This window comes from Pygocentrus nattereri, chromosome 2 (genome assembly GCF_015220715.1).
Source record: "Pygocentrus nattereri isolate fPygNat1 chromosome 2, fPygNat1.pri, whole genome shotgun sequence".
NCBI lineage: Eukaryota > Metazoa > Chordata > Actinopteri > Characiformes > Serrasalmidae > Pygocentrus > Pygocentrus nattereri.
The window spans coordinates 27567492-27595272 of NC_051212.1; the positions used below are offsets into that span (position 1 = coordinate 27567492).

Genomic DNA, 27781 nt, shown 5'->3' on the forward strand with positions numbered 1-27781 from the left:
AATGTAAGTCAATCAATGGAACCAGACTTTTTTCCCAGTACTTTTGGGCCATTTCTTTCGGGCCATTCATCATGAAATTTTGGCACGATGTGAAGGGCAAGAGGTATTTTCACATTGTGTCAAAAATGACAAAAGATGGAGATATGAGGTTTTGGTTCGACAGCATCGATATATGTGTGTATGGAACATTTACCATACACGATGTTTCATCCTGATGTATAAAAACAAAAAAACAAAGCCAAACACAAAAGAAAAAACTGTGTTTGTGTGTGAACAGTAGCATTACACTCCTTACATGCAGTAGGACTGAGGCAGGCCACAGCAGGCGAAGTATCGAGACAGAAATCGGTTCTCTAGGTCAATGACAGTCTCTCCAATCTTCTCATCTTTAGAGAGCATGTCGTAATCATACAGCATGATTTTCAGATCTTTCTCCAAAGGCAGAGAACACGTCAGCTCGAACATCCTGCACAAAAAGAAACAAAAATACTTATCCACTCTATCCAATTCTCTCCACACTCACTGACTGTATGACTCGTTTGCATAAAACGGCAGCTTGAAAGAGAATCATTGCTCCATTCTTTCTTTTATGTAAATGTTTCATTTTCTTACTAATAACGTCTCCCTGTGGTGTTGTTATCTATTTTGTATCACCTTTGTGTTTAACTTATCACTGTCAGACTGAAGTATTACAGTAATAGTGCTGTGGTCATTGCTATGAGTATAGCGACCCCTGCTGGTGTAGTGATAGTCCCTTGATTAGCCTAATACATAATACTGTACATGAATATCCCTTGAAAAGTAGTGTATCGTCTGTATGTAGTTGGGTGAGATGTGGAAAAGATAAAAGTGACAGAGTCACTTACTTCCCAAAAACAGGGTCCAAGGTGCAGGGGATATAGCTGTCGTGGTCATTAATTGACTTCTTTCCTAGTGTGATCTTGACATAAGGGTCGCACTGTGTAAAGAGCAAATGGAATCATTTAAGTGCATGCAGTAACACACACATACACACAGATGCTGTAACCAATCCATCGGTGATCAGCACACACAGCAGCAAACTCCCTCGTTTCTGACTCAGACCGTGCCCTCTCTCATGAGCACTGTGGAAAAAGCCCTCTCTGTGATCAGTGTAGGGTTCAGTGTAGGCTGTAAGTGTATGTGTGAAATGTTCCATATCATAAGTCCTGGCTCGAGTAGGTAATGACAGAACACCATCCGAGCGTGTTCACAGCTAATGACAGACGGGACAGCCCATCTGTGGCCAGACCAGTGGGCAGAGGTCTGTGCATGAGTGAAGCTTTACAGCCATCAAGAAAGAGATGTCTTCATAATTTTATACAGTACCATTTCTGGATCTCTTGACACTATGGAGAGTAATCATAATGCAGCACACTAGCAATGGAGGGACCGTTAGTTATTTAAAACAATATGGCAAGACTACAAATGTCATGGAGCTACAAAAGTCCAGTTTGTTGAGGGAAAATAACCCCACAACTAAAGGTAACTTTATACAAAAAAGAAAGAAATTTCTTTGCTCCAAGGTATATTAAACTAGCAAGATTTTATTACAAGTAAGTTTGGCCATTTTCTGTTGGTTCCTCTCTTAAAACCAACCAGAAATCAAAATTGGCCTTTTTTGCCTAGTTATCTCATGTCTCTGGTCATATCAGGTGCAAATCCTATTATATCATTTAAAAGCAGAGCTGGTCAGTTCTATACACCCACTACACATGTTGCAAATCATGCAAGGGCCCCACCTCCCCCATGTCAAAGCTGCTTTTTTGTTTACAACTTCAGTGAGAGGAAGTAGTGGGAGCACTGGGGTGTCAGGTATGACTGTCTGCCAACTGCAAAAGGTTTACATGGCTCACAGGTCAGGTAGGAGGGCCCCTCTGCAGAATTTTGTTTAGGGTCCCAGGAAAGTCCGGACCAGCTCTGTTTAAAAAAAATCATTCTTGCCCACATTTTCTGATTATGTCACTGCACGGCTGGGGAAAAATAACATTAACCTTAATGAGCCAAGCATCTGACCTGCAATCCTTCTTGAGAATCTTTCTCATTTAACCCATTTAAATCTAGTGCCACTTTCTTGCACCACTGTTTTTTGATTCATTTTCATTCACTCATTCATTCATAATTTTACACAAATATCAGATTCATTTGGGATCCAAAAGGTGAAAATTATTATAGAAGAGGAGACAGAGATGGGCTCCACAATAAGACACATAAAATTGCAAATATATAATTTACACCTCATGGATAACTTTACAGTGGGAATGACACTGCATCAAAAATATGAGCTGCTAATCTGGCCATTAAATGGTTCCACAGTGTAAACCCAGCCTCAGGATCAGAAAGAGTTTAGTACAATAATCAATAACGTAACATGTAAATGTTACTGGTGTGTTTCTTACTATTATATTAAGTGATTCACTCTGAAATACGTCATGGCACTGAAAGAAAATGCATTATTTACGATTCACACTGACTTTGTGAAATGTATGTCAAAATCAACTGGTATTTTTTAATTTGTGTAAAAAAAGTGACAAAATGAAAAATAGACATATATTTATTGAGTAAAATACTTATGGATTAAGATGATGGAGAAATATCTCTAACATTGGAAGCTGTGTAGCACCTACCTTGCCATTGGCATCTTTGGGCTGCAGGTTGTAGGCCTGGATAATATAGATGCGTACCAGGCACTCCTCTATGCCATTAGGAGGCAGCTGACGGAACTGGCGTGGTAGGCAAGGTGCAGAGGGGTCATCAGGTAACGGGTAGATTTTAAACATGCCCTGTGTGAGAAAAGTGTCATCAGATATATGTAAACACTCCATACCACGTTTTGTAAACAAGATGTGTGAATGAAGAATGAAGAGCATCAAGAGCATAAAGAACCTTTTTAAAGTTGACAGAATCCCATATAATGTCATGGTCCATTTAGGAACCTTTATTTATACGCATGTAAACACTCCTAACCCTAAACCTAAAACACTCATAACACATATGCTTTTTAATTTACGATTTGTTTTGATGTTATATTTAGTAAAAGTCTCTAAACATAATTCCGGAAAGTACCATCCACCCAAAATATAAACGAACAAAGCACTTCTTACAGAGAGTGGCGCACTGCTCTAATTCAACATTAAAAGCATGCTCTGAATTAAATAATTGGTCTAAGACAAACTTTGACAAAGAACAGACTCAGAGTTTGAGGCCAGCTGAAAAGGAAAGGCCAGTCCCTAATGACTTGCCTCCTCAGTCACTGCATGGGTCCATTAATAAGCAACATTTTTCTTATATGGCTCTCTTATGAAGTCATTCTGGTTTTTACCTCAAACATTAGTACAGATAAAAGCAAAAGAGGTGACAGGAATCTTGACAGAATTATTACTGTGTCTTTGCATGACTAAGCTTCTGGGTCACATATGGGACCTTAAAGAGCTCACCTTGAACTCTCCAACTACAGAGGGGTCTTCACTCTCATCCTGAGTTCGTCCACGGTAAAGCTTAAACGTCTGACAGAAGTCAGCCAGCTGCTCAAAACCCTCAACTTTCTCAAGCTCTCGGTCATACACCTGCAGAGAGAAAATAACCACATGTGAGTGAGCTTGTATGCAGTTCTTAGCCACTGAAAACAGTAAAATTGTACCTACGGTTCAACAGAAAAATATAACAACACTTTATTGTGTCTAATGCCAGTCGTGTTTTAGGGTCTTGGACATTAATCGCAAGTCTAAATTTCATCCACATAGTGAATTGACTTCAAATGCTCTATAAATGTAAATGGATCAGTAAATTCTCGATTACGAGGATGTTTAAAAACAGCAATAAACTTGTGCATAAACAGTCTGTTGTACTGGAGGAAAATTTGCATCGGTCCAACACAACACAATGCCATAGCTTGTGCCACATGATTCAATGATCCAAAATGGCTTTCAAAAGGCCACCCAGGAGACAGCTTAGAGAGCATGTGTGAGAGAATACCCATAAACAGCGCTGTGTTGTTTTAGGTGACTCATTCTATGTTCCGGCTCTGGCCTTGGAACCCTAAACGTGCGACACTGTGCGCATCCTACAAAATCTCTTTCTCTCTCTTTCTCCCTGAGGCACTATCAGCTCAAAATAACAGCTGATCTCAGCAGTTTTGAGTGAGAGATGTCTGATGTCTGAGCGTTACTCCTCCTCCGGTGAGACACATACCCATGTGGTTGTAGCCGCCCCAGGCCTTGCTTTTTCCACACAAGGGCAAGGTAAGCCCTGAGAAACGAAGCCTGGAAAGGTTGGAAAGATCGGCTTAGGGAGTGAGAGGGAGAGAGAAAGAGCAAGAGAGAGAGAGAGACCCAGAGAGAACTAGAAAAGAGAAAAACAAAAAAAGAAAAACTAGAAAGAGCGAGAGGAAGCAGGAGAGATGGGAAGTAAGAAGGAGTGCGAGATTGAAAGAGGGAGTGAGAGTGTAAGAAAGAATGAATTATGGAGAGAGAAAAAAGGAAAGACTCGAAAAAGAGACAGAGAGGGAGACGACAGAAAAAAAGAAAGAATGAAAGAAAGAAAGAAAGCAAGAAAAGGCCCGACAGAAGTGAGAGAGAGGAGGGTGGAAAGAAAGCGAGAGAAAGAGAGAAAGTAAGAGAGAGAGCAGAGATCACAGTAGTGAGCGATGTGAAGGAGGTGTGGAAAGTGGGGGGAATGAGATGATGATGACGTCAGTAGTGGAGCCCCTGTCTGCTCTTGGTTATACCCCTGCGGTATCCCCGACATGAATTCATGGGAAAAGCTGGCAGCTGCGGCTTGCTCTCTAAACGCTCAGGCTCGTGGGAAGTGGAGTGGAGTGGACTGCAGCAGGGCCGAGCGTACACTTTTAAGAAGGCATGTGCAATCCCCACTGGCACAGCAAGGCCTTTGAAGTCATGCTGCAGAGCTGACGTTTCTGTACCATTAGAAAACGTTCTCATCGCGCTTTCTTTGTCTATTATTTGCTTTTGCTTAGCACTGCTGACAAATCCACAGACAAAATACACTGAACTGATTTCAGGTCAGTAACTTATGTTGTGCTTTAATGTTGCTGCAGTTAATTTAAACATCATTATGGCTATGTTCATATTGCGGAGATATACTGGACAAAACCACTTCTTCACCTAAATATAACAGATTTAGTGACCAATCTGATTTGAGCTACTAGGTCACAGGGCAGATAAAACTCTGGCGGCAGTGGTGACAGCATTGATTTTTCCCCATCAATTCTTTATTTTCTACATGTTTAGGTAGAAACAGATTAGATCTGTATGCATGGTGAAAATTTGATCTTTTCAGATAAGATGTGAGATAATTCCACATGTGGTCATAGATCAGACACACTATATTGCCTAAAGTATTCACTCGCCCATCCAAATCACTGAATTCAGATGTTCCAATCACTTCCATGGTCACAGGTGTATAAAACCAAGCACCTAGGCATACAGACTGCTTCTACAGACATTTGCAAAAGAATGGGTCGCTCTCAGGAGCTCAGTGAATTCCAGTGTGGTACCGTAATAGGATGCCACGTGTGCAACAAGTCCAGTCGTGAAATTTCCTCACTACTGAATATTCCACAGTCAACTGTCAGTGGTATTATAACAAAGTGGAAGCAATCGGGAACGACAGCAACTCAGCCACAAAGTGGTAGGCCACATAAAATGAGTAGGTCAGCAGATGCTGGGGCACATAGTATGCAGAGGTCACCAACTTTCTGGAGAGTCAATCTCTACAGACCTCTGTGGCCTATAGATTAGCTCAAGAACAGCATAGAGAGCTTCATCAAATAGGTTTACATGCACAAAGCAAGGTCCATAAAGACATGGATGAGCGAGTTTCGTGTGGAAGAACTTGACTGGCCTTCACAGAGTCGTGACCTCAACCCGACAGAACACCTTTGAGAAGAATTAGAGCGGAGACTGTGAGCCAGGCCTTCTTATCTTACATCAGTGTCTGATGTCACAAATGTGCGTCTGGAAGAATGGTTAAAAATTCTCATAAACACACTCCTAAACCTTATGGAAAGCCCTCCCAGAAGAGTTGAAGCTGTTGTAGCTGCAAAGGGTGGGCCGACAGCATATTAAACCCTATGGATTAGGACTGGGATGTCACTCAAGTTCATATGTGTGTGAAGGCAGACGAACGAATACTTTTGGAAAACTAGTGTATCTGTGTATCCCCAGATCAACTGTACTCCTTGCGATCTAACTATAAGCCAATACAGACAGCATAATGTTAACACTGCAAAAAACCCTAAATACCTTTATCTTTAAACCTTTTCTCCTCATCGCTTTTTCTTTTCTGTTTTTGGCTATAGGTGCATACATTCTTTCGAGGGACAAGTTTATCCCTTTACACGTATCTGCTCAATTGGGCATGTTAGTTGTTCAGGAAGTTGTTCGGGGCCCTAAGCAGTTGATTATGTTGCCTATTAGGAAGAGCCAGCACTCACTACATTGTTTAACATTGTATGCATCACTTTGTGTTGGCTGGATTTTAGCAGCGCCCTGCAGGTTGTGGGATGATAAATTAGCTGACAGATTTCGTAAATGAGGTGATCTTTGGTGATTTGCTCTGCTGTGATGGTTTTGTCTGATGTGAGGCTCCTTTGGAAAGATCGAACATACATTTCTCCTCCCAGCCCTTCGTGGTTTTCTATGATTTCGTTCTGGCACTGGGCCTGGTGTGAGCACATCACTTTTGTCATCATCCAGTGTTGGCAACATGTCAGCACTGGCTAACGTGCACAGTGTGAGGTGCGTTGATGTGTATGACAGATATGCAGGCACTATAAACGCAAATGTAGACCGTTTTGTGTTGTGAAAGTAGCCTATATATCAGTAACATGCACTTTACAGCATGTTGCTGTTTAAATGTGCTTCTAATGTTCCTTTATTTCACCTGTAGGGTGTCAAAGCCTTTCTCCAGGTAGCTCCCACACTTTTCCCTCTCACCCGTCGAGGCATAGAATTTACTCCACCAGTCCATGAACTCATCATCCTAGTGGAAGAAGAGTGAGAAACGAAAGACACATTACACTTACAATAATGGCAGTGAGCTATGCTTTTTAAATGACAGCCCTCAAGCCTATAGTTCAGTTTTTGGATAACTACAAATGAGTTTTTGTATTTCTTGAATTACTCTGGAGATACTATTACAACAACCCCCACTTACCCATTGGTTCATCTGTGTCCAGCACGGCAAGTAAAGATATCAGTAACACATTAAATTCAAAGAGTGAGGGAGGAGAGAGTGATTAAAGTTCTGGGTCTTAAGGGACTGAATTGTTCATGCACATGCAAGAGTGACTAGGACAACATCTACACACTGAAAGGAGAAATGGAGAAATGACCAGTGGAAAGAGTCTTTTCCAAAAACTTGCAGTTCTTTCCATAGTTACCTATTAGCATGAATGAGAAGTCCCTTGCAGGTGATGAGGCTAAACATTTTAGGGTAATCTGAAGGCCGTAAAAAGCTCTTGGGCTGTACATTCTCGTTGTAGATCTCCACTAAGAATGAAGACCACTGATTTTAAAAACGGTTAACATTAGAAACTGGGGACTAATATATCAGCTGAAGGATAAAACCAGACGTTGTAGAAGCACTGAAATTCAGATTGTTAATTACAATATACACATTTCTCTGATACACAAAACTTATTTTATTACAATTGTTTGAAACCTGAGAAGTTAAACAGAACCAAAAAATGGTTTTATATTGTTGCAAATATTGATTGCAAACTTTTCAATGGTAGAGTATGAGAGCAATCACTCTCCACTGAAGATTCTCAACAGCGAGAAGCTTCAAAGTCAGTCCTCAGCTGCTTGGCTTTTTGTGAAATACAAGCTAAACTGGTGAACTTGAACACAAAACATCACTGCTCAGATAAGGAGAACATGTGATAACACAAAAACATTTATGTGAAGAGAACTATTGACAGCTAATCAGAATTAATGATCAGTAATTATTATAGTATTTATGCACAATAAATCAGTAATTACATTAGCAATAATTACAGTAATGTACAAACAGCAAAATCTCTAGTCATTTGATCACAGCACTAGACTGTTTATGCTTTACAGTTAACAGTTGATTGCTGTATTTGAACAGTTTTTTTCTGTATTTCTAAATGTACAGCTCATGTGTGCTCTAATGTGCAAACACTCTAGGGACCTTTATTTTTACCACATGTAGAACACTATATAAAGTTTTAGTGTAATAATCTAATCTACTTAGTTATTTCTGATACCAAAAGCTTAAATACTGATGTATATTGTTACTATACAGTATTAAGAGAATAATCATGCTATTTTTACAGCAATAGTACATCACATTACAGCATATGCTTCACTTATGTCAGTCATATAAATATGGAAGTAACTAAAAAATGTATTAATTATATCACTATGGGATGAGCTTGTTCACTAAAACACAGTTGTAGTAAAGAATTGTAAATTACCGTCAAACATATCTTTGACGTGGGAAAAACTGTGGATTATTGCAGTGTTTACTGCAAATTTACATTAATTCTTTACAGTGTATTGGTATCAGTGAGGAAACTGTACATCATTTGAGCCCTGTAATGAACCATAATTTAAATGACCTAATTTTCCGTTTGATAACTCTGGTCAGAGCTGCGCTTCATTTGCATGACGTGAGGGACATGGAAAGTGTTTGGTGGGAAACTTTCAAAGGTGGCAAGGAACAGGCGCTTCTCATGCAGGCCAACACCACATTTCCCACTAAACAAAAGACAAAGGAGCATTTTTAGCAAAAGACAACACCCTCTGCCAGTGACGCTGCCACTAAACGAGAAACAAAAGTGCATTTGAACTTCAAACAGAGCCAGGGGAGCCATCATCCAGAGCTATAGTTAACTCAACAGATTATCCAATTGCCTTTGACCTTCAACAGAGACACTGCTGAAACGAATAACGTGGTGTGTGTGTGTGTGAGAAAGAGTGAGAAAACGACAGGATGACCCAACATGGCACAGTATGTGTGAATGTGTGTCTATATGAGAGGGAGATTCAGTGTATGTGAGATTTTGTCTCTTGCCACAATCTCATACATACACACACACACACACACACACACACACACACACACACACCCCTCTGTCCACCCCCACACACACTCTCTCCAGCTTCCAGAAGCACGACTCTGGCATGTTCTACAGGGGGATGCTGAATCCAGCACTCTTTTCACTGTTATTTTTCAACTGCAAAGAGGGAGGAAAAAACAGTAGTGGGAGAGGAATGTTGGAATCTTTCTCCCTCTCTGCGGTTAAGGCGCATGGCTGTGTGGCACGTGTTATGGTGGCTAGACACGGGGCTGATGGCAGTGTGTTATAGTGCCCAACGTGCCACTCTGATGCCAGTGAGTGTGTGTGAATGGACATGTGTGAACTGAGGCTCTGCATGTTCAGTTTTAAGCACACTTTGTTATAAGTGATACATTGCTGTATAGAGGGTGTGTGTGTGTTTGTATAACTGCAGGTCTACTGCATGAAGTGTGGTTTTATATATATATGTGTGTGTGTGTGTGTGTGTATAAGTGTGTATCTGTGTGTGTGTGTAATTCCTCATGATTTATTCTAGATCACCCACAAGATGATGCTCACATCAAGAGACTTGAATCTTTTATTAACGTTTTTTCAGAATATTAGCCAAATGAATAAAAAGAATACTAATGCTACCACCATACAGTACTGTGTAAGAGTCAGAGGCCACCCTTCAATTATTTCAGGAAATTACTTATAACATAATCCACTTGCATAAGCAAGACAAAACTTATGAAAAGATAGAGAGAAAATTGGAACAATCATACAAGATTTGACAGACCACCAAAACCACCACTTTCAGATCATCTTTGAGGGAGAAGAGAAAAAAAAGCTCCCCTCTTGCTTAAGGTCTGAAAAAAATCCACAAGTGTGTCAGTCCATCCTTCCACTGTGAGACGGCAACCCAACACTATGAGTCTGAATAGATGTTGAGCTGTCAAGAAGCCCTTACTAAGAAACAGACAATAAAAAAATGCAACCAACTTGTAACACTGTACTTTAAAGATGTGGAAATATATCTGCATACATAATTCGCATGGATGCAGCTGTGCATTCATTATATGAATGACACAAACATTATTTGCATCATATAGTAGCAAACAAAAACTAGAGGCCGTAAGGTGATTTTCTTCGGCAACAAACTTCTAAGCCTGGTAATGGGTTTCTAAGTTGAATTAGGTACTTTTAAGCAGGTAAATCACCAAACTATGCTGGGCCCCAAATCTCCAGGACCAGAACTCAACACCACTGCTGTAGGTCATTGTAATGTTTGACTTAGACAGGGCCTTAAGGCCTTTATTTGTGTGTATGCTTGTGCATATCTATGAGAAAACTAGGCCTTCATCTCAGTTCCCCACACATTCTGCGGTACCAGAACACTGTGCCCAGTTTCTGAGCTCCAAAGTTTGGCAGAAATTTAGAGCCGCCCTCCACAATCAGGCGAACAAGGGATACAAATAAAGGGGAGAGAAGGAAAAAAAATAAAGTATGTTAAAATAAAACACACAAAAGTATGAACAAATGAAGGACAGAGACAAATGATGCTTCAGTGAACACTGGGGAACATCCAGAGACCACAATCACAGAGAGAAAAAGAGAGAATAAGCATGGGCTTTTGGGGCAGAGAGGTTGTCAAGGGTTCCGCTGCCAGCCGCCATGTCTACCCAGTGGCAACACACATGGCAAATGAGACTGGCTGTATTGTGCAGGATTGAAGCTGCTATCAGAGCCAGTTAGGCTGAGCAGGCGAGGCTGTGACCAGTGCCTGAATAGCGCTTTTCATTATGCCACCATGAGTATTCTCTCTTTACCTGACAGTGGGGACAGCCATATTTCCATCACTGTCAGTGTAGGGGTGTGTTTATATTAAGTACTTTATTATTTTACAGGCGTAGATGTGTATAATGAGGGCCCATGTGTCTGGGACTTAGTGGTGTTATTACAAACGTTATTGCACCAGAGTGGACAGGAGACATGAGGGCGTATGTGTGTGCACTCAATAAAATCTATCAACGAGCCCTTCCATTGAGGGTTTCACCGTAGTTATGGCTGCCTGCCATCTACACTTTCTCAGGCAGGGGAATAATACAGTACCAGACAGGATGGCAGGGCCAGACTTTGTATGCCAACTGCATGCTGGCATGGACACTTCATACATGGGCATGAAAGGGGCGCACTGCCTAATGTCGATACACGGTGGTCGGCACAGTCAGAGGGAAAACAGAGCCCCTCCAGGAATTCATTCATGCAAAACTTGTTAAAAGCGGCCGGTACCGCTCTCCATGCCTCAATTAAATGCAACACTCTTAATAATAAAAGGTACCAAAATGGTCATTTAGTACCACTTTTGATTCCCTAAGAATCTTTCACTGGGTGGTTATTTAAAAGAACACTGTAGGGTTTCTCAACCTAATATATATCTGCTGCATTTGTAGTGTATGGTCACTGACCACAGAAAATAATTTAGATGTGCTTCCCTGTACTTAGAAAAGACCAGAAAAGATACTGACTTATGATAAAAAAGCCAATGGGCTGGCTTTCTATTCTTTTCTAAATATAGGGTAAAGCATACATGGTAAACAGTCACATGCTATAGATTGTATGCTAGAGGCTAGGCTGTTTCTTAACCTTCTAAACCCCACAGCGGCCACCATTTCACTTTACGGCTGTAATGTAGGGGACTTCTGAAAGAAACAGAATAACTACAGTGAGCTTTATTACAAATTATATTTAAGATACTTTGATATTTAATTTTTATATATATATTTTTTACAATGAACATCTCAAAGAAGTTATGGGAGTCTAATAGGAATCAGCTAAACCTATAAGCTAACCTGCTGTCTGTGCTTGTATCTGTTTAATAGCCATGCAAGGGCTAAACAAGTGACTGAGGACATCTCAGCATCCTCACCTGAATGTCATTCAACAGACAGAACTAAAGTCATACTCAGTTATTCTTATAACTCCGTTATTCTTATTTCTTATTGTTGACTCTTTCAATATCTACCACTAACAACTTTCTTCAACATCTCAAACAAATAGGGTGACACAAAAACCAGGTGGCAGGGTTTGGCTGTGTAAAGACCTATTCCATATCACTATTCGTATTCAAAAAATGTTATGTCTTGGATCTGTGTTCATGTTAAAGAGACAGCAACATGCAATAGCTATTTCCACTGGTTTTATGATTGAATGCTTTGTTGGAAACAGTGATGAATAAGCCCTTTACTCTTAAAATGGTCAGGAATCTATTCTAGAATTTGGTTGGCACTTAAATGTTTAAAAAATGAAACGGTGGTTCCTTTCTGGCATCTCTCCAAAGAATTCTTTTAGCACTTGTGTTTTTAAGAGCATACAACAGAACATGTAACAAGCAAGGACTGTGTCTAACCAAGCAAAGGGATGTCATTAACTTCAGGTCAGTTTAGGGAAATAAAGAAGAATAACACATGAAAATTGGGCAGAGGTCAGCAGTAAATCTATAGAGCTTCAATGTAAAGAATGTTTTGAATATACTGTACAGGCATTCCAGACATTTTGACTGACATGTCACTCAAGAACATAAACAATTTCCAAAAAGGCCTGAGGAATTTGCGACAGAGGTCGGTGAAAAATCGGTCAAGGCTCTGGTACAGGTTGAATTCCAGACATGGAACATTTCTCCCAGTCTCCTTTTAACTCAATCTACTATCTTTTTTTGTAAGCATGGAGACAGGGGTTTGGGCTTGGGTTCTTGAATAGCACTTGAAGCTTATAGTCAGTAAACCATATATAATACATTTTTCAAAGCATACTTTCCAGGTATGATTTGGGCCAACCTGACATTAAGTATAAGGCAGAAGTAAAAAAACAACAGAAAAGAATATAAAATGAACCCTCTGGTCTGGGTTACACACTAACTCAATGCTACAAGCATTTTTCACTACAACCAAGGGGGGATGCTTTAAATAACCTTTAGCATAATTGTGCAGTCAAAAGAAAATTCAGCCATGAACCAACATTCCGTTTTATGAGCAACCACAACTCTGGCCTTTTTTTTGCCCTCAAACTTCTGAAGTTGTTTTGGATGTCAACTATAAAGGCGAGAAATGGAAAAGTCACTGAAATGCTTTTTGCGCTGAGGAATGTCTGGAGGCTTAGCTTGTAAGCGGTCAGTAATGTTTTACGTTCCGTAATGACTGCATCTTGGTAAAATGGGCTTCTGCGTTTGACAGTCATCATGAAGCAGTATCAAATGATTGCGATGCCTGCTGGCACTGGATGTAAGGATTATGAAATAGGACCTGCCACATCAGATACAAAAAAAATCAAGTTTTATAAATATAACCAAATTGGTTGGATAAGTTAGACTCTCTGTTGTGATCCAATTCAGAATTCATGGTATTAGTGGTGCACAGTTGTGCATCACTGGGCACACATTTCACTGACTGGGTCAGTCATGAGTAAACGCAATGACTTATAGGCAACTGTGCACACTATGCAGAAGTCAGAGCAGGCCTGATGATTTCTGTGAAATTTTGAAAATGAATTTAATAGAATCACCATGATTGCTGTATTTAAACTCTCAAAGTTTTGTAATAATACTTTAATTCATTATAACATTTTGGGGACAAAAGGGTGACCGTCTTGAATCACCCAATGGAAAATGATCCAATCAAACTATTTTCCTCTGTGGTATCTAGGTAGATACAGCCAAGCAAGCTCTCTGTCTGGGCAGAACCTCGGGAGCTGGAGGTCTGATAAACAATCAAAATAATTAGAAGCTGACAGAAGAATCAATGAATCACGTTTTGATGTACAATGGGCGTGACCAATTACTCTAGGCCTACTGGAAGTCATAGATATGTCACTCACTGTGAGTAAGTGTTCACCTCACCAATGCGTTTGGTCAATTGTTAGAAATGGAAAGCAGCAGCTCAATGTCAGGGCTCTTTTTTCTATGAAGGAGCCATTGTAAAACTGCTGTATACAAGAAAAAAGTATGTTCATGTGAACTGCCATTATCTTAGTGCTAACATACTACTGGAACACTAGAATCCTACAGCGACTCTAGCAGTTTTGACGTTTATGGTGCAAAGAGAAGGCTTAGTCACATTTTGTCACATAGCTTGAGATAAAATTGTTTATTGCAATTATTATTAATAGTGAATTATTTACTCCAATTAACCATGGCAAAATCACTGAAACACACAGGCTTGAGTGGCTTATTGCTTTATTAGGACTGTACAGGGAAAGAACAGGGGCTAGCCTACCAATCGCAAACTACTACATAACGAGCAGTTTGATCCACTTAGGGCAACCGGCAACTCAGGACAAAAGTGCTGTCCCTGAGCTCATGTAAAATCCAGAGCTTGAAAATTTCATTAGTGGAAGTCTGACTGAATGCAGCCCAATCCCAACCCCTTCATCTGTTCCTAACATTTGGCTGTGGGGGATATACACCGGGAATCTTTTAACGGCCCTATTTACTTTGGCTCTAGTTAGAGAGAAAATTTGGGTTTTTGATCATCTGGTTTGAATATTTTCTAATAAAATAAATATCTTTGTTTGCAAAAAGAGAAACCTCCAAATCTTGGCTTGAAGAGACACTGAGTGCTGCACTTGGAGTGTGATATAAACATGCATTTCAATGAAAAAAGTCTGCATATTGTAGGGCTGACCTGGCTCAGGAACAGACTTCAAGACTATCAGCAAAACCACACACACACACACACACACACACACGCACACACACCCCGGCCACTTTATTAGGTACACCTGTTCAATTGCTTGTTAACACAAATAGCTAATCAGCCAATCACATGGCCGCAACTCAATGCATTTAGGCATGTATTCAATGCATTCAGTCAAGACTGAAGTGCAGACCGAGCATCAGAAAGGGGAAGAAAGGTGATTTAAATGACTTTGAACGTGGCGTGGTTGTTGGTGCCAGACGGGCTGGTCTGAGTATTTCAGAAACTGCTGATCTACTGGGATTTTCACACACAGCCATCTCTAGGGTTTACAGAGAATGGTCTGAAAAAGAGAAAATATCCAGTGAGCGGCAGTCATGTGGACAAAAATGCCTTGTTGATCTGAGAGGTCAGAGGAGGATGGACAGACTGGTTCGAGATGATAGAAAGTCAACAGTAACTCAAATAACCAACCAAATTCTCTGAGTAATGTTTCCAACACCTTGTTGAAAGTATGCCACGAAGAATTACAGTATATAATATATATATATATATATATATATATATATATATATATATATATATATATATATAGTCTTTCTTTAACCTGATCCGTTTGATGGAAATGATCACTTAGAACTGGGAGGACAACATTCTTCTGGAAGGCTTTAAAAGTAATATTTACTTAATTTGAATATTTTTACACCTTTATGATCAAAATGGCACAGTCACAAAGTGGTAGCATAACCAATGAATTGCTTTTAATTTATTATTTATTCAATTCAATTAAACAATTCACTGAAACCAAGTTTTAAAAAAGTTTTTTTCTTCATTGCGCCTTTTACTTTCTTTATATAATCATGTTACGTCAAAGCACTAGAGGTGTCTTATTTCTTAATATTTCCTTATTAAATAAGGGAATGCTGTACTAATGCTTGATTTTCAAGCTTAACAGTTACTGGATAAGGCAATACAGGAAATCTACGTGGTGCGTTGGGTATAGTGATTTCATTTTGTGCTACAGAAATGCATACACCACACTTAGAACATGCACACATGCAGGGCTACACAGAGGAAGTACCACACGTGATAAACAAATATACCATCGGCTTTTCAGCATCTTCACCATCATTCAAGTCCTGTAAGAAGACGTCAGTTTTTGCACATACTTTAAAAATATCAAGTTATTTCCTAAGAATTTTATGTAAGCACGATAAAATGACTGATGTGCTACAGGACGGAAGGAAGATGCTAAAAAAACCAACAAGTGGACAAGTGGGGTAAGTTCAAAAAGAGGGTAAGAAACAGGTGCGGTCAGATTATATATGTATACGTACTTGGAGGCTGGAGCGAGAAGTAGAGAGGTTAATAATAACAGAACTGGTGCCGTCTGCCAGCTATAAACCAGAGGCATGGAGGTTAGCATCTCATCAGTCAACACCTGAGACATTCTGAAGAAAGCACTGCTCCACTCTCATAAGATGATCCTCAGTGGCTTAAGTACTGGCAATGCAATTGCATGGGGCCCCATAGCATAAGCCTGAGATATTCAACCCCAAATTATTTACTGGACCCCTTAAACAGATCCCTTAAAAATGGTGCTTTGAATTTTTCTTCAAACTTGTCAATCAGTTGCATCACCACAACGGCTATATATATATTGATTCAACACATTTTATTCATGTAAACAAACACATTTGATTTGAAAGTATATTCAAAGCACCTTTTTTCTCCAGTATATCACTGCTTATGAAACCTCAGACTTATGACTGGCTACAATAAAAATATAAAGCACTGTGCAAATTCAGAGACCACCCATAATTCAGATTCTCTTGGATGAGTTTCTGAAAGTGGAACTCAAAGAACTTGTAAAGGACACAGAGAAAATGTGACTCCTAAAAATGTACAAGACCGGGTAGACCACTAAAACGGTCACAACCAGATAAACAGTAGAAATATTTCATCTGTGAGAGAGAGGAAAAAAGTTTTGAAGAGCCAGACAGAAGCTTCTGTCCATCCAAGGATAATTACTAATTAAATAAATGGAGTGGGGTCTCTGACTTTTGCTCAGGACTGTATTTTAACCATCAGCCTTACCTTAGAGCACCAACTTGATTGAGACATAATAATAGCAAGCAAACAAGCCAACTACAATGTCACTGCTTTCTGGGTGATTCTGACAGTAACAAAAATGGGATGATAAAGTGAGAACGTATTAGCACAGCAGGGCGGTGTATGACGTTATTCTGCACAGAGCAGACTAGAAAACTCACAGACAAAGACTCAGTATAGAGTGTGAATGAAGCACAGATGGCATCCTTAAGCATTCCAATTCCAGTCTTTTGAGCTCAGACTAGACTGTATTTTCAACATTTGAATAAATCATTATGAATGCCTGACCCATACAATGTCATTTCTTGATGAAGGATGTGCCAGTCACTTTTACACGATGGGGCTTTAGAGTGTGCCTTCTCCAATAATAACTCGAACAGATGGAGAAGACACAGCGCGTATAGTTAATGCAACAATGTAGGCACTAAAGCTAATTAGACACAGACACAACGCATACACACATGCAGACACTGCACTATAGTACCCTTTAACACTAAATTAAACCATTGTTGTCCTTGCGAGTATGTTTGCATAAAAGTGCCAAACCCATCATAAATGAGTAGCCGCAAAATCCATCTTCTGAGATAAACAATGGGAAAATAATGAAAGCCTGAAGACTGTCCTCTTGGGAGTCTGAAATCTATAGAAATAAAGTATGTCTTCAGTGCAAAAGACAACAACAGAAGTGTTTCTTTTGTGCACTGTATGCAATAAAACATTCAAACAAGATTTAAGATTTTACATAATATAATTTCAAAGGTCATTTAAAGACAGTTAACATTAAAACACTCTTCGTCAGTGATGGAGACTCGAGTCAGTGATGCAGACTTGAGACGCGCTTCAGTCGACTTTTGTCTGACTTGTGACTGGACTTGAACTCACCCTTAACCCCTTAAAGTCCCAGGCTTATTACATACTAAGGCTGATTACTGAGTAACTACTGGGACAGCTATTCTTAGGTTATAGAAGTGAAACTTTGGGCCTGCTGGTGGGCCTTGGCCATTCCAGACCTGAGACTTAAGACTCATTCAGAGAAAAAAATATACAAACTAAATTGGTTAAACTAAGACTGATCATTGTAATGTGGTAAATGAACAAAACATGTTTTAAAACAATGACTTTGCCTGTCAGTTTAGCTACAGTCATGTGCAGCTATTACTGCAATGCCTTTCACATCAAGTTCAAATAATAAGCCTTTCACAATAGAAGAACCTTCAGTTTGATGGACAGAATGAGCGCTACATGCAAGAAATGCAGTGTTTAAAGTAAAAAGGCAACACTACTAGCAAGTTGTCAGCTATACCAACTGAAGTCTTATTAATTTATAGATTACACTCTTTTAAAACGTACTAAAACTTCAACTGGATTACCTATTATGCTAGCTAGACTAACCAGCTGTTTCAAGTTGTTTCACTTCTTGTCTTTAAACTCTGCGATTACTGCATAAATCGCTTTAGTTCTGTCCTTCAGACTGAAGGTTGTCCATAATAAAAGGCTCCTTATTTGAATCAGTGTCAAACCAGACAGGTTTTAGTGGGAATTTACTTTGGTTCTATGTGATGTGTGAAGCTAATAAGACTAAACCAAGATTCCAGTGACTCAAGACTAGAAAAGTGAACATCTCTGCTTCTCACAGAATAAACATAACTGGTGGCAAGAGCTAGTTACGCTGAAGACAGATAGCATGTTGAATTGTCAGTGGTTTTGTACTTCGAGGGTCAAAGGTTGAGACTGGGATTAAAGTAGTTTATTTAATTTTGTATAACTTAGGTCATGAGGCTGAATCATCCTCAGAGATGCGTACGTTCCAGGTTGCCACTAAACACCAACCAAACATAGCCAGCGCCAAACCAATTAGGCTGTGCGGTATGCCTAGCAAGCTAATCTTCCTGACAGAAATGCTTGCATATACACCAATCCCAGACTATCATCATAATCTCTCCTCAATCATAGTCAGATGGTGTGGGCAATAAGACATTGTGGAAGAAAAGTGCTACAACAGCATCGTTTTGCTTAAAGCTGTGTCATTTACACTGAATGTTCTGAAACCATATGAAATAAAGTTAGCCTTACACCGCAAAAGTTAAACTGAGGTTATGTGGTAGGTGACAGACATCAAGAGCTGCCTAAAGAGGTTAATAAACACAAATGTCAGAATCCACATCAACATTTCTTCAATCTTTTCTCTAAACGAGCAACATCTTCTCAGGTCGCACGGGGACGGCTTTGTTTTTTACACTATATAAGGACGCCGAAGCAATAAAATGTCACAAAGCTGATCAGACAAGAAGCCACAGTTGTCCGAATCCAAGCCCTCGGGCCCGTTTTAGGGGAGTGTTTCAGAACCTGTTTGCAGAGGTCTGTCAGCGCATGCTCCCTTTTCCCCTAGAGTCGACCTCAAGCTTGGGGGGTTGGGAGGGTTTCTTGTGGCGCCTGTGGTGAGCAAGCAGGAGTGGGGGGGGCGCAGTTGCCCACGACAACGACTCACCACATCAGAGAGAGGCCTGAACCCTCGCAGCGCCTTCTGCAACATAGTGCCAGGGCATTATATATACACAACAACAGAGACCGTTTTACGCAGGCACTCGGAGGAACAGCTAATTAGGACCAGGCCCATTTGTTTGCTGTTGTCCTCTAGCATGGGGCAGTTGCATTATGGAGAATTACAGCACACTTGGAATATAACATAGACCTGAGGGAGCTGGATCACCTTTTTCATGCATGATAGTACGCGTAGCCTTGCCACCTAAAGCCCTCCAGGCAAATCCACCAAGGAGCGGTGTGTGGTGAAACCAAACACCACCAGAATGCCCGGTAGGTCTCCCTCAAGTCCTCTCTCAGAAACCTCCTCAAAGCCCCTCGACACAGGTCCCCGCCTTTAGCACCCTATTTCTGAAGCTGGTTCTTTAACTCAGTCCACAAGACCACAGCAAATCTATAAAGCCACTGAAGGCGTGTTAACTTTCCCCTCAAGATGTTGTCTTTGGCCTCATCAAAACCTGCACTGAGTGACAAACATGGTCCTCTTTACCAGAGTGCGTTTTTCACTGGAATACGAGACCCCAGTTTGGGGTTCTTAGCTGGAGCCAAAGCTGGAGTCTTTGGGGAGATGATGGGTCTCAAGTTTCATTTAATGCACTAGGGAGTGTAGCCCAGCTCTCTGTACTGCTCTCTGCCCCCAAAGCATAAAACACAAAGAATTCATAGATGTGGAAATAATTCAGAGTGCTGAGTTTTTTGGATCTCTGCTCTGATGTTTGGCTGGTATAACTTTGTAAATCCAAATTTGAGTTAGACATGACCCTTAACATAGCTCGTACAAAAACGTTCACTGATTTATGGAATGTGACAGTCCTCTTATGAACTGTCAGTCAAAGACCATCAGTGTGAAAAAAATGAAAAAATAAATCAAGCTAGCACACATGAGCATCTCCCGTTCTCTAAAACAGGTATGACACAGCAAAGGGCATTGTATGGTTTGCACATACAGGATCAAGAACTTGCATTGAAGGGTTACCCTAAAGGCAGTAGCATTACCACTGAGACAACACAAGCCAGAGTCTCAGGCCTCTCTCGGCCAAGGAGGCTCCAAACAGTAGCTTAGTAGACCAGGATCAGATTTTGCTCTCTGGCTTTTCTAGCTCCCCCTTATTTCCTGACAGGCTCGTGTTCGGACCCAGGATTCCACTCGAAAGCCAAGAGTCATGTGAGAATGCAATCCAGGAATTTGCCTCAGTATTCTGTGATTTTGGGATAGATCCCTGAAACCATGTTAGACATCGATCTGACTGACCTGACAAAAGCAATGCTGCTCTTAGCAAGAAGTCCTGCTATTGTGTGGCAAAACCTTAGCCTAACACAAGCAAGCTCAGAGACTGTGGCTTCACGATACTTGGACATGCACAGGGCCATGGACAAGCTTGCAAATAAAAAAAATGCCCACAATATGCAATGACATGAACACTTGAAGAACACATAATGATTAAGGATATCATAATTATCTGATTAAACTAAACTGAAAAATCATGGATTAAAATGTACATTCTCTATGAACAAGCAGTGATTAACAGCCAGTTTACATAATATAATGCAAAATTTTAATTCGGTAACACTTATAATAATGACAATAATGATAAACAGTAACAGCAACTGATCTAATAGTTTGTTACTGACTGTTAATAATCATATAATAGTCACATTTGCATTAATAAATGGTATAATTATGAACCATTTACCTAATCATTAATTATAGCTTGTTAATTTTGATTAATAATACTCATAATCCAAATAAAACATTATAAAAAAAGCATTGATTTAGTTGCCTAAAAACGTACTACATTCATTATAATTTTGAATTAATTGTCTACATTCAGTTTTTTGGAGAGGAGTATTTATTTATTACTATATCACTATCAATTATTTTCAAACATCATAAGTTGCAACCTTCTTCTATATTTAGAAAGATAGATCTTATTGTTGCACTTACATAAAACATCTTTATGAAAAGCATTTACAGCACTATAAATATTTGTATGTTATAAAGAAGATGGTTAAAAGTAAAAATGGCAGCACAGTCAGTAACAAACTATTAGGTTAAGGTTCAGTTGCTATTTATAGGGACCAGTTATTATGAAACGTAACCTTAAATGATCTTTCTGGTCTCTTTTACATTAATAAAATAAATAGTATGGAACAGCCATTTGTACATTTTTGGCACTTTTCATAATATGAATGTGCCTTAATAGTTTTTTTAATAATATAAATAAGTTTCTCTGAAAAGCTATGCATACGTGTTAGTGTTCAGTTAAGTCCATTTTTATTGTTTGGCCTTTAACAAAATTTCATTACTCAATTAATCATCAAAACTACTGGAATTTTACTCAGATTATAAGTAGAACTGGTAGTGACAGCATAATATTTCATATTGTATTCAAAGGAACACATCCACTGAGCACACAAAGCATGTTTCATTGAAATAAATCTGCAAAACGTGTATCGTGGAGAGAACACCACCGCCACCACCAACACTCCACCCCCTAGATCTTCTTTGCTCCCAGAACATTTCTGATGGACAGAGATGAGAACCATGAGTGGATTTTCACATGGATGGCTGTGGTTGTGGTCCCATTTTATTTATTCAGACCCGAACGAGCCATTTGATGGCCGTCCTTTGACAAGGCGAGCCAGAAAACAAATGAAAGAAAAATGTTCCTCCATACAAATGCAGAGTTCTAAATAAAACCCATTGTGCTGTGGTCACAAGCCAGCTGAAATCAGAAGGGGGGACTGGAAAGGGTATTTACTGTGTATTTAGCAAAACGTTTGCTTAGTCAAAAGTGCGGTCTTCCTTCTTAGCATTCATCTGATCCCAGTTCAACCGCAACTGGTGTATGTAATGATGGTGCTAATACTACCAGAACATAAAGCAATCAGATATGTCAAATAATTGTAACCATATTGTCTTGGGAGTTTAGAGGGTAATCAAAGTGTGTGGCTTTTTGGGTTCTAGATCACAGCTGGCATCGACTGTCTATTGTCATTATTACAGAGAGTGCTGCTATGTCCTACATGAGACCTTTGGCTCAACATTCCAAAGCAAAATGATAAATTCAAGATGTTATATGTGCTATGAAATCAAATCAAAGCTTGTTCTCTGATTAGATCAATGGAGGAGGTAAGACATGGAGACCAAATGAACCTCATTAATGTCCCTTAATGAGCACTGAGTGTGGAAATAAGCCTGAAAGAACAGACGTTCAGTATTCCTCTTTCCTCTCCATAGACAACAGAACAGATGACATCTATGTAGGGCAGAGCCAGCCTGGCTGGAAGGTCAATAATGTAAATAAACTCACTCTATGACTACAATATGTTGCTAAGGGAACCGAGTTCAATCCCAAATTCATTACACTGTTCTCATTTGTTTATTTCAGTGACTAAACAAATAAAAGGCTGAAAGGTCACAGCTGAGACATGGAAACAATTTTCCATTTTTTATGATCCCTCTTGATAATTTTTATGATGTTATTTTTTTGGAGAGGGGGTATTTTTAGTCTGTAGTCATGGCAGGGAATTGACAAACACTATAGGAGGCTTCATTAAAAGCTGGGCTCTTTTCCAGGCAAAATTGGTCACTGTCTTTTGCTAGAGTCACAAACATAGAATTGGCTTCTAAACAACATTTCCACATGAGTATCCATCATTTCATCATGTACCACAAATAATCCCTAATAATTACTTTACTTTATAGAGCAAAAATCCCCACCATCAACGATACTGCCAAACATCGTCTTTACAGATTCCAACCCAACTGTACACAACTCTACATTTCACACATTTCAGACCTATTACCTGATCCCTTCTGCCTTCTTTTGGAGCCACTTTTGCTACAACAGCAGCTACAACAGTTGGATGAGCTTTACAGAACATTTGCCAAATGCCATTCAACCTAGTAATGGCCTGTATTGCACATAAAAGTCATACTTTAAGGATAGATCAGTGGTGAACTGTGATTATCAGTGGCAGGCCTTCAGTTCGAGCCATGAATTTCAAAACATGGTCCAAACAAACGATAATGTTAGCTTCTGTTAGCATCCCTATGGAATTCTAGTAGTTTGTTAGTGTTAAGCTAAGGGGGGGGGGGGGGGGGGGGGGGGGTGCTGGAGCCTATCCCAGTGGTCATCAGGCGGAAAGCAGGATACACCCTGGGCAGGTCGCCAGTCCATTGCATGTCAGTTCACATTAATATTTTTGGCCATTCTAGATTAATGACAGCCATTTGAAGTTTCCGAAACACATCTTATGTTTTGCTCTAAGCTTGTGACAGACATATGACTATATATTTTACTTTGTAGCACCTTCACAATGACTCTAAGTAGTGAGCTCCGTTAAAGAGCTGCTGCTGTTTTCCATTTCTAACAACTCACTGATTAGGCTACCACTCATACTCAGTAGGCATAGAGTGAAGGTATTGGAAATCATAATTATGCTGATAGCTAATCTAAAATGTTAGGACTTCTCTTCAGATCTTGAAGTCCTAATCAATAGGAGAGCTCACTTAGTTATATCTACTTAGAAACCATGGAGAAAACCAATTCCTGAAACTTACCACTAAAACAACAGTACTTCTGTAATACTTGCAGAGTTTAAATATAATAATAATTCCATTGAATAATAAAAATGAAGGAGAAAATTTCAGGAATGATTTAGATTCTAAGGAATTATTAGGCCTTGTCTGAAGGATTAGAAGGCTCTGAGGGTTCCCATCTAGGATAGATCAGGTCTTGGATATGTCATTAAGGTTTAACATCTGACTGATAGGCAAAGCTTAAAGTTCACCAGCTGTTTTAACAATGCTAGCAAGCTAAGTTAAAATCAAAGCCTTCAGCACTATCTATTGAAACATGGCTTTTATCACTCAAAGGGATTTGTTAACTTTCATTTTCACTCTTGTCATATTTACCAACATTATATTAAAAAATGATGAGCTATATTAACCATCACAATGACAGAGAGACAAATGGTGGCTTAGGTAGCAATGTCAAATTAGCTGCTAAGCCTATCAATCAAGATGTTTAGTCCTAAAAATACAAAACACCTCCCTATTACACAAACAGTGCACTACACAGTGTGTCAGCTACGGTACTGTGTTGCTCAAATTCTCAACCTTGCTCAAACCTTTTCTATGGTTATTCTCCAGCCAGCTGACTATATAGTAACAGTAAATGAGTTCATGAGTGAACCATAGTGACTATGGCACTAATCTGTCCTAACTGTGACTTTTCACATACATACAAAATAAATACAATTTGAAATAAATAATTCACTTTCAATTTACTTTTTGCAGTTGTGTGGAGATTTTGTTGTCAACACTCTCTCGTCCAACCTAGCAACAGTAGCTACAAAAGAGCATATTTGTGAGTGGAGCATGGAAAGTTCCACCAGAGCACAGCAGATCATGTCCTATGGCACATATAAACAACTCCATTATAACTGAAACAGGCATTATTCTTCCTCATGCACCATTGCTTGCTCTTTGACACAGACACAGTGCCCCCTCTCCCATAGAGCCATACCAGGGTAAAAGGCTGGCCAGTGATCAGAACACATATCTTTTTATAGACAGGGTGCGGTCACCATGACGATGACAGCAGTGAGGCATAGGTTCCACCATTATGACGACAGCAAGAAACTCCCCCAGAAGACCCAGTGTTTAGAGGTTTAACGTGTCAATTAGGGCACTGTGTGCAAAGGCACTCATAAGATCATTTCTCACTTACTTTCTGTATGTGTCCAAAGGGAAACCAGAGAAACCCAAGCTGTGACCCCACAGCCACCAAGTAGCAGCCAAGACAACTCATAAGAAAAAGACTCACATAGTATAATGAATGTAGCACTGCACTGGCAGCAATTTCAGTATCTTGCAGAGAGTAGCAAATTGAAAACAACTAATTATCATTTACTGATGTTAATCTAAGGAATTAGCTTGCTATGTATGCTGACCTGCTAGCTAGTTAAAGCAATGTAGTTTCTTAAATATAGGGATAAGATCAATAGTACTGATGACTATGATTGTGCACTCTTGCATTTACAAAAGGTGTTTTGGGCTAAAATATGAGAAAAATATTAATTAAAACCAAAATTCCTTGGAACTCAGCTCCATATTCTCTCCCCAAATTTTACTCCCCTCTTCTGAAAACAGTCAGGCATCAATGCTGCATACACTCAAGATTCTTACACAAGAATCTTTAGCAAAACGTTGACATTATAAACTCATGAAAACCCTACCTGTCCGGGAATGAGAGGCTCCTTGTCATCTATGTCAATCAGAACATCATCTCTAGGTGTTTGAGCAACCTCATCTGTGAAGGACGAACATATGACGTCAAATCACATGTGCTTGTACTTTTTGTATCTATTTGCACACTAATCTTCTCTATTCTTCTCACCAAACTCCTCATCTGGAGTTTCTGCCTCCAGGCTCTCTTGTTGGCATCGGAATTCCTCCAGTGAGCGGATGGTGCACTGGCCCACCACTGGCTTTCTGCCAAACTGCCTGTTGTCTATCACTTTGATCAGCAATGGAGGCATGTACAGCTCCTCTCTGGGTAGTCGCTGGGGTCCGCAGAGGGCCACGGGGAGCAGGGACACACGCAAGGGCAAAGGTGGTAAAAAGAGGGAGAAGAAGGGTTGGTTAAGAGCATTTAACACAGACGGCAGAGAGAAGAAGGAAAACCAACGTCTTGAGTTCAACACTGCTTTTTTCTCCATTTCATATATGATTACAGAGAAGCTCGTCTCAACACCACAACACTCAGCACGACTGACCAAATAAATGATGACGTGGTGAGCCACTGGCTCATGCTTGGCATTGAGCTACCACTAACTGGCATTGAAATGTCAGCATTTCTAGCCAGCATGCTTTTGTTCAACTCTTTCCAATGTGACATCTGACTGAGAACAATTCAGGCCATTTAGAGTTAACTAATTATGGGTTGCACTTCCTTGGTGCACTGCATTGCTGTTGTGGCAGTCATTACAGCCATGACGGCAACACGCAGACAATTCTGCTGACATTGCTGCGGTTTGTTGTCACTTTTGCAAGAAAACCAATGCAGTAACAAATACCAATGTTAAGATACATAGTTTCTTCACAACTTAGTTGTTTTTGCTGTAAAATGGCAAGAAAATTAGTTAACTTTCAATTTTCATGAAAACAGAACAAAATGCTGGGTCCACAAAAAAGAGAAAGCCTTAAATAGCACTGGTGATCTGATAAAATAATTCATTGGAATTGAGGCTGCAGTAAGCCTGAGTTTAAACATGGACATAGGAGCTCTGTAATGTTTTTACATCTATGGTTTGTCCTTTTATTGTTTTCATGTGTTGCTTGTTTACACAAAGTGATGGCTCACCGGAAGCTGCTGCCTCAGTTTCAAATAAAAATCTTGAATAAAAGTCAGGATAGCATGATCTAGAGATCTGCATTCCCACAGATTCCCGCTGGACCAACGGGACCCGGTACAATATCTTGCAATCCAGAACTAATTTTCAGTGTTGTGTGTGGGAGTGGGCACACATATTAATGAATAGCCTAAATAAGGCAGAACAATCACTAATGAAGTCGTTCACAGAATGAAGTCAATCTAAACAGTTGCAAAGCAACCTATCACTTTAACACTGTGCAAATTCTTGGAGCTTACAGAGATGGCAGAGCTATCAGTTTGACGGCAACTGCTGGGCAGCAAAATACCAAAAATAGCCATTCTGTGGTTTGATTCTTGCTTTGTGTTGACTAGGAATAAATGGTGTTTGGTGAAGTTACTTCCCTGTAAGCCCAATGAGCAAGACTGCTATGTTATTTCAGCAGAGAATAATGTATGTAATGTAAGGACCTCTAGCATGAACTTTAGAACCTTTTTATGTCAACAACTATTGCTCCCTACACTGGACATGGAAATGGCCTAGAATTTGCTCCTTTAATATCAATGCAGTGTTTTATCATTTATAGCGGTGACGTGCATGAACAAAAATCTGCAGTTATTTGATGACACCCTCAGAAGAAAGGTACTAAACTGTCACAGGGTAGTAGGGGAGCACGGGGAGCAACCTCATGTGGGGCACAATTTAACACAGACGTTTTATGTTTCTACACAAGGTCAAGCAGCATCTGCTTTCACCCACATTACCACATTTCCTAGTCTCCCACAAAATTCTACAATTTCTAAGCATTTTGAGGACCTCTGTGTCAAAGAGTGTTTTTAGGGCATGTGAGTATTTTTTTATCACAATTTTATTTTCGAATACTGAGCTGTTTGTCACAAAATCCAACCTTATATTACAATAATCATAATATTGTTGCCTACAACAGAGCACCATTTTGACGCATGCGACAGGCCCACAGTCAGTACTAGCT

At 39.8% G+C, this 27781-nt stretch overlaps 1 protein-coding gene across 9 annotated transcripts in view; it reads right to left on the minus strand.

The window, feature by feature from the left end:
* Positions 1–27781, minus strand: part of dysf (dysferlin, limb girdle muscular dystrophy 2B (autosomal recessive)) — a 110565-nt gene that overhangs the window by 17390 nt on the left and 65394 nt on the right. For 4 of the 9 annotated variants that reach the window (XM_037546330.1, XM_037546331.1, XM_037546329.1 and 1 more), the window contains 9 exons: positions 25815–25980; positions 25654–25727; positions 16092–16151; positions 7195–7206; positions 6922–7020; positions 3456–3584; positions 2646–2801; positions 867–958; positions 296–466 (listed from right to left, as the gene is read on the minus strand). In XM_037546330.1, the coding sequence (XP_037402227.1) occupies positions 296–466; positions 867–958; positions 2646–2801; positions 3456–3584; positions 6922–7020; positions 7195–7206; positions 16092–16151; positions 25654–25727; positions 25815–25980 (959 nt within the window). The remainder of the gene's footprint in view (positions 1–295; positions 467–866; positions 959–2645; positions 2802–3455; positions 3585–6921; positions 7021–7194; positions 7207–16091; positions 16152–25653; positions 25728–25814; positions 25981–27781) is intronic. The other 5 variants (XM_017709933.1, XM_017709931.2, XM_017709932.2 and 2 more) reach the window with 2 other exon arrangements.